Source organism: Buteo buteo, chromosome 7 (assembly GCF_964188355.1).
Source record: "Buteo buteo chromosome 7, bButBut1.hap1.1, whole genome shotgun sequence".
NCBI classification, from domain to species: domain Eukaryota; kingdom Metazoa; phylum Chordata; class Aves; order Accipitriformes; family Accipitridae; genus Buteo; species Buteo buteo.
Genome location: NC_134177.1, coordinates 44,770,875 through 44,778,991, shown reverse-complemented (window position 1 = coordinate 44,778,991; position 8,117 = coordinate 44,770,875). Strand labels below are relative to the sequence as shown.

Here is an 8,117-nt window from a genome sequence, read left to right as displayed (position 1 = left end):
TTCACTGTGGCTATGTGGCTTATAAAACAAGACATCTCACATAGTTTTACTGCGGAACTGATCTTGGCACTTTATACAAATGTTTGTTAAACTCCAGCAATATATAACCTGCATTTCTTTAATGGGGAAGTAAAAGGCCAGTATTTTATTCCAGTGGCTAGGGTGGTATTTATAGACTTTAATTCTTTACTGCTGGAACCATAAAACATGGGTTGAAATCAGGCCTGCTATCTATGTATGTTGCCATGGTTGCAGGAATCCTAGGGGGAATTGTATGCTTTCTGAAAATGTGTAATTCTTTTTCATCCATCCTGTGAATACAGCACTGTCTTACAAGATGAAAATAACGGCCTGTCCAAACTGGATCCTCCAAGAATTTATTTCTGTGTATATGGGATGTAACTTAAGACTTAACAATGAAGTTTTGGGATAAGTGATGTTGACATTATACACCACATAAGGGCGGGGGGAAGCGTATAGAGGCGAACAGCAGCTTTATATACTTACCTAGCAGCAATCTTTGCACCAAACTAAGATAGTAATTGTCTATTTTCAATTTAATCTTGTGACATTCCACCTTTTAAGATGCTCACAGTAAAGATGCAAGTGTAACATGATAGTTAGATGAGTATCTGTATTGCCGCTTATAGTGTGTGTATGTAAAAGCAAAGAGACTACAGCAATTTTCTCATTTTTTTTTCTCTATATAGAAGCAAAATTTAAATTCTCATCCAATTCTGCTGCATTCATAAATGCGTGCCTTGTTCTGCCACATTTCCTCACAACAGTTCTAGACTTGGGCTTCTCCAGCTGGAGGGGCAGACAGCAGCTTTTTTCACTTTTAATAAACCAAACAAAATCTACAGTTTTTCCTGGGAAAGCTGCTGAATGATGGTAAGCATTAAACATTCAAAGCTCCTCTACAGTAGACATAAACTTACTTGCTGATACAAACTGCCAGCAGTTTACTCTTGTGTATACTTTGCCCACCTACGTCTCATTTGACTTCTCTGAAATTAATTATCAAAGCTGAGATGGAGAAGTGTGGGAATTTACAGCTCATGTGTGAACATGCTCTCCTTTTGGTAAAATCAAGCCTGAGTTACACCAACTTTTTTTTCTTGTGAAATAAAGCACAAATATGTGCAAAACCACAGTTCTGCATCATCAAGAAGATGCTGAAAGCATGCGTGACTTGCATCACCCTGTTGCACTTTCCAAAAATTGAAAAATAAAAAAAGCCTCTAGTGCTACTTTTTTCCCAGAGGATAACTCTGTGGGGCAGCTTAACCATTGAGAAGCCATGGTTTGAAATTTTCTTCAGAGTGAGAGGAATGAAGAAGAATGGTTACTCTTCCCCGAGAGGTACTTGGTGAAGCAGCGTGCTGCGCGACGCTCTCTGGTAACCGTTTTGATTTTTTTGATGCGTAGGTTATGGCTTGCGGTTACGGAAGTCGGGGTAGATTCTCAGAACAGGTCGCTCGATCCTGACATTGAGGTGCCCGCTGCCTGGAACGGCGAGCCAGAGGCCCAGGCTCCCTGACGGGAAACCTGACCGGCTTGTGAAGAGCTGCCTACCAAGGCGGTTACTCAGCTACAGAGAACTGCGTCACCCTCAGGAATCTGCGCGGACACCTGTAAACATCCCTCTGCTTGCGACAGTGCTGCCAAAAACCCCGAACTCCGAAGAAATCCTCTCAGGCGCCGTTGGCGGTAAGCTCTCGCGGCAGGGAAACGCTCCTCCCGAGGCTCCCGCCCTACCTGCTGAGGGGTACCCTCGACCCCCAGGCCCCCCCTCACCCTCCGTCGCCCTTCTACCGCCGCATCCCCCCGCCAAGCACCGAGGGCAGCAGGGCCCAGACCTCTCCCTTCAGCCCCGCTCACCTCCCCTCACCGCGGCCAAACCTCTCTTCCCCCGGGCGAGAGGCGAACGCCCGCCCGCCCGGCCTTCCCCTCCCCCCCTCCCCTCACAGCCCGCCGCCGCGTCACCGCCCCTGTCGCGCGGCAGCTATAAACACTTGCGGCCCTCCCCGCCAATGGGCGGCGCGGCGCGTGACGCGCGGCCCCGCCTCCGCCCACGTGCGCGGGACGGGCGCCGGCGGCTCTCGCGAGATCCCGATGTAAACAAAGCCGCGGGTGGGGGCAGCCCGACCGCCTCGACCGAGCTCAGGGCGCAGCCGCTCCTCCGTCTCCTCCCGGCGCCCCGCCCACTGCTGGACGAGCGGGGCGGGGGGTTGGCCGGCAGCGAGGAGCGGCCCGCCTTCGGAAGCTTCTGATTGGCTAGCAGCGCGCGGTGCGCTGGGTGTCATTCCCCGTGGGGGTCCCAAACACTGTCAGTGAGGAGCCGGGCTGAGGGGAAAGGGCGGCAGGTGAGGGGAGGCGGGGGACGGGACGACGGGGCGGCCGAGACCGGGGCCCGGAGAGCTGGGTGAGGGCTGTGGGGCGGGCCCGGGCTGTGGGGGAGCGCTGTGGCCGGCTCTGAGGGCGAGCGTGGGGATGTGAGGCCGGGCAGGGGCCCGGGGCGCTGAGGGAGGGAGGGCGGGGGCCTGAGGGAATCCTGAGGGAATCTGAGGCGTGAGGAGAGGGGCGTCCGGCGGGTCTCGGCTGGCCGCGGCCTGATTCCCGGAGAGGCCGGTCAGGTTGGAGCGTTTCGTTCTGAAGTTGCTCAACAGCCGGTGGTTGAGGGTGCCCCGGTTTTTTTTCCGGCCGCGGTCCTTTGTGGGGCCGGTGTTCCCGCCTGTGGGAGGGTTCCCGCACGGCAGAGCCCCGGTGTTACAACTTCTCAGGTGCTCGGGGCTGTGGTGCAGGTGACAGCACTCAGGGCTGAGGGGAGGGCGACGAGCACCGGCTGGCGCAGGTGTCCCGCTGGATTAAGGCATCGTATGAAGGGATATTTTACCCTTTATGTGTTATTTTTTTTCTTTTAAGGTTGCTTGGCGTGCACGTCAAACTTCAGTTGTACTGCTGAACGTTTTGTTATTAATTTCTATGGGGCTAAGTGTTTATCCTTGCCTCGCCTAATGAGACGGCCCTTACAAAGACCGCCCAAACGTGAAGTGATGCTGATAACCGATACCACATTGGGGATTTGGCTTTTTCTGTCGCTTTATGTACTGGTTCTTGGTTTGGGGCGGGGCAGGGGATGTGTGACAATGGAGCAGCTGAATGGCGAAGTGAAGAGGTGGCTGGGATCTGTGATGCTCCTCAAGTGTTTTTTGCCTTTAGGAATGTTATGCTGAATTTTCACACGGAAGAACAGAAGTGTGAAGAAAAACTTGAAGACGGCACAAAAAGCTGACATAAAAAAAGTAGAATGTGTTCCATCACGCTTTTTATGTTAGCTAAAACGTAACCCATTACAGTTTTCAAGAGTACAGTACGCTGCAATTGTGATTGTACATTATTTTTATATAATTATTTTCTAAGACAACAGCTCATCGGTAAATAGTGGTTGTACGTAATGCTGATGATAACTGTGTATCTGTACCACTATCTTTAATGTACAGTTTGAAGAAAATTTTCCACTTTATCGTGCAGGTCTGTGGGGTTTTTTTTTTGCTTTCACATACATTGCAGGAGCTGTAGTGATTGAAGTACTGAAAAAAGAAGTTGTTTGTTGGGGTTTTTTAGTATTTTTTTTTTAAGTGCTGTAAAGGGGCATAGTGCCTTACAGGTTTGTATAAGTGAAGTTTCTTTCTTCAAGAGGTCTTTATCATCCTGAAGACTATGTCAAGAACTGGTGTAATAAATAATCCTGATACAAATTATTATTAAAAAGAAATGTGTTTCTCACAGGTACCTGAAAAGAAACAATGGCGACAGAATCTCCACGCCGCCCTAGTCGATGTACTGGAGGAGTGGTGGTTCGCCCACAAGCTGTCACGTAAGCATGTTCTAGAAGAATAGCCCTTATTTGAAGTGGTTTTTATGTTGTTGTAGCAGAAGAACCTAGCCTGAATTTTCTTTCAAAGCCAGCTGTGAGGGCTTGTGTTGACAGTACGGGTTTTTTTGCATTGAGTATTTTCCAATAAAATAAAGTAAACGGGTGTTGCATTCCTGTCTCCTAGGACTGTGCGGGTCAAACTGTCTCTGTAAATGGGTTGCTTTTCACTTATATACCAAAACCTTCAAAGTTGTACATTTTAAAGATTACTATATTGTAATGTTTTGTTGTTTGTTTACACAATTTTGTTTGCTGTGCAAACACTACACTAGCTGTAGATCAGTGACTGCAGACTCCTTCCTTAGGCTAGAAGGAACGTGCGTAGCATGTTCATTTCTTGCTGTTCTTTTTAATAATACCTTGTCACAGGGGTGGATATACTAAAACATATAAGCCTGTCATTGAAAGTCTTCAGTAAGTAGAATTGTGGATTCTAATTTTTTTTGCTTAAGAGAACAAAACCAAGAACAAAGGAAGAAGCTACCTCTCTCCAGTCGGAGTGCATAAGAGACCATTTTTTTGCTTGGGCATCCTTATTTTCATTGTGTTTACATGAAAATGCTTTCATGGCAAAAGAGCTTAGTAAGAGTCTAGAAGATTTATGGTCTTGTCTTTGTTAAAGGATTTTTGGAGCAGTTTTTCTTGGGGATGTTTATACTGCTGAATTGTTGCTGCAAAATGGCACTATATTGAAATGTTCACTTGTGCTATCAGTTTCAGCGGCTATTAGTTTGCCACTGGAGATAGTTGTGTATTTTGACATCAAGATGAGCTTTATTTTTACCGGGGAGCACAAGAAACCTATCATTGTAACACAGAAAGTTGTGTTAGAGGTTTGTCTTACAGCCATGTGGTAGAATAAGCTTTTTTTTTAGGTTGCAGAATTCTTCAACAAGTGCATTTCTGTTTGTAATGACCTTTTCTTCAAAGTAAGTTTTGAACAAATAGTAATAGAAAAACACTATTAGAATAAGGTCATCTGTTCTTTTGTTTTATTAAATATGGTGGCTTGTTCTTGAGGTATACCTTCTCACCTAAAAAATTGCAGTATTTTTGATGAGAGTTTGTGTATGTTGCGTAGCCTGCAGCAGCATTCTGCTGCTTGTGTTAAACTCCTAGATTCTTACTAACAGAAGATTTTTTTTTGGGGGGGTGGGTTTTGTTGTTTTGCTTGTTTTTAAGCACTTTAAAGATATCTTCTTGGCAGTTTTTCAACTTCAGGAGACATTTAGAGTACCTATAGTGAATAAAACATTTTCTAAACTTCAGCTTTATTTCAAGACATACTGGTGGGGAAAAAAAAAGTACTCATTTCATGAGCTGAAAAATGAAGACAGTATGACTCTTGCTGGTAGGCATTCACGTGAGAGCTTCAAACACCTTATTTAATACTATACCTGTAGACAAGTATTATTGCTAGGTAATAAAGGGTTCTGGAGGTACACAGACACAGTTTTGGTGACCTACATAAATCAAAGAAGAATCAGCACTGTAAACCACAGCTCATTTATAAGGCCTCAGTCTAAAGCAGTAACACAAACTTTATTTGATCCAGTAATCCTTGGATTGCTGAACAAAATCTAGTTTTTTTCATGAGTTGGAATAAGCTTTCTAACCTTTAAAACTTTGTGGTTTAGTTTTATCTTTGTTTTCAGGGAGGAGTCAACCAGTTAAGCTGATCCAGGTGTTGGCAGTATTTGACTTGAAGTATCTTCCGTATTGCTGTGTATAGGGCAGAGTACCTAATTCTTAAATACTAAACACTCCAATTTCTGTTAAAAAATCTTACACAGCAGTTTCAGAACACATGAATAAAGCGTATGTGACTTTGGACATCAAAAGTCTAGATTTCCTAGTTTATGATTTTTCTTTGTTGCTATTAGAAATCTTGAGTTGGCACAAGAAAAATTACTACCAATATGAAAATTAATTTGGGGGCTGCCAAAGCTGTTACCTAAAGAGTTAATTCTGTTTTTTAAATTGTCTCAGACTTCATGAAGATAGTTCTTGTTGCCAGCATGTTTCGGTATTACTCATTACAGAAGGCGCAAACTTTTTGCATAGTTTCAACACCGTCTGTCTAACATAGTCAACCCACATTGTATGTTGCTCAGCAGTTACACAAGAGACTTGCTGCTCATGCAGGGATAAGCTAATGAAAGCATTAGTTTAAATCTACCAGAACAAACGTATCTTGCACTATATACTATTCTAAATCATTGCTGCTAATGAACTTCCAAGAAGGAATAAGCTTTCCAAGCTACAAAATCTTACCTGAAAATACCTCTCCTGCCCCCAGGCGCTACCACTTACTTCATCAGTGTACATAATGCATATGAAGTCTTAAAGTTCACTTGCCCCACAAGGAGAGCTCGGGCCCTTAGCTTAAGTCCTCATCTTCATGTTGTAATAGCCAAATCAAGTAGAAAAGTAGAAGAATAATTTCCAAATGCGTGTTCTACTTCAGTCAGCCACTCTGATGTGGAGAACATGGAGTCATTTCTTGACTGTTACATTTTATACTTTTCCCCCAAGCAGTTATTTCATAAACAGGTATCACTTAGCTTTTTACAGAGTTTTAGGCTGCTATTTATATTGTCAGAGTGTTTGGCAGTATATTAAGTAACTGCATTGCATACTTAATATTTTCCTTTGCGCTAAAAATTGTATGTGTTTTCTCTGGTGAGATTTCTTATTTAATAAATTCATGCCTGCTTCTGAACTTCAGTGGTAGTTAAAATTCTCCTTCTGTTTTCAAGGGAACAGTCATATATGGAAAGCGTTGTTACGTTCCTTCAAGATGTTGTGCCACAGGTATGTGTAGATCTTTTAAAACTATTTTTTTCGGCGTACAAAGCAGTTGAAGTGTGTGTCAGGTGGACCAAAATACCATTGAAAAACAAAAGTCAATTTTTTTTGTTTTTTGAATGTGAATCTTGAGACCAGGTTTTTGAAAGCATAGACTGCGTACCATCTGAAGATTGGGCCTACACATTTCCTCTTATAGGTAATAATTAAAATGAAAGTCTTAGCTACATAGAAACTGAAGCATTACAATATAAATAGCAGGAAGAAGATTGCAGCCTTTTCCTACGACAATTTTGGCAATAGAATAGCTGCGGAGGGGAGAGGCTGGGCATAATACTTGCTCTGCCTCTTACAAATACATTTTTTCTAGGTTGTAGTTGGAATCCTCTGTATGAACCCTGGCTGGATTGGTGTTAGAACAACTTGGTAGACACTCTTTGTCACCTTAGCTTTTATCATTGGCTGAAAAGGAGAAAGTTTCTTTTGCCTCCTTTACTCTCTCTTTTTTATCTTGTTTCCTTAACTTGCCTCAGAATGTCTTGGCTGCTGTGGGGCTGTGGAGCTCTGGCTAGCTCGTTGTTCTCCAGCGTTCTGCAAAACAGAATTCCTCGCTCTGCTTTTTTATTTTATTTTATTTATCCCCCCCCCCCTCCCCCCATTTCTGGGATCTTCCTCTCTGAAGAATAACTATGAAGCTTATGTCTGCTCTTGGTCATAGTTTTTGTAGGTAGCAGCAGCATGAAACTGGAACGGTCGCTTCTATATTGCTCATGGGCCTCTCCGTAGCAGAGGGGAAACTAATTTTGTTTTGTTACTCTTTGGGGAGGCTGTAGTCTGCAGTGGAGAAGCATTGCAGCTAATTGTAGCCTCAGGAAACTATCTTAGTTCTTATTTGAAAGATTATCTTCATTTGTTAGTCATTAATTTCCTTAATAATAATAAAAAAAATTCCTTTCACTAATACCAATTTGTGAAATGCATTTTGGACTCATGGCCAAAATTAAAAATAGTCAAACTTTCATTTAAAAGATTGCTGCATTCTATGCACACCCCTATTCTTTCCCCTCTGTAGTTAAAGGATACAGTCTGTGTTTTATTTTACAAATCAGTTTGCCTTGGAAGCATGGAATGTGATTTGTTTTGAAAAGTAATACCCACACTTATTTTTTAAATTTGTATTTTTAGTTCATGTTATTGTTTTTCTGGCATGTGATTATACAAGCTTTTTTCATATTTAATCCAAAATACTGCACAGTATTTTGTTATAATTCATTTGGAAGTGATGGTATTTCTACTGTAGCTCACATTCTTACTACCACAGTTTCTCCTGAGAACTGTAAAACTTGCAATTTGGAAACACTGCAAG

General features: G+C 43.1%; 1 protein-coding gene across 10 annotated transcripts in view; it reads left to right on the top strand.

Annotated features, from left to right (window-relative positions):
- Positions 1–1,228: 1,228 nt before the first annotated feature.
- The window catches only part of BCAS3 (BCAS3 microtubule associated cell migration factor), a 375,612-nt gene continuing 368,723 nt past the window's right edge, over positions 1,229–8,117 (top strand). For 8 of the 10 annotated variants that reach the window (XM_075032961.1, XM_075032959.1, XM_075032960.1 and 5 more), the window contains exons 1-3: positions 2,155–2,369; positions 3,796–3,883; positions 6,703–6,757. In XM_075032961.1, coding sequence (XP_074889062.1) covers positions 3,813–3,883; positions 6,703–6,757 — 126 coding nt within the window. In that variant the 5' untranslated portion in view covers positions 2,155–2,369; positions 3,796–3,812. Of the gene's footprint in view, positions 1,714–2,154; positions 2,370–3,795; positions 3,884–6,702; positions 6,758–8,117 lie in introns of those variants that run through there. The other 2 variants (XM_075032955.1, XM_075032963.1) reach the window with 2 other exon arrangements.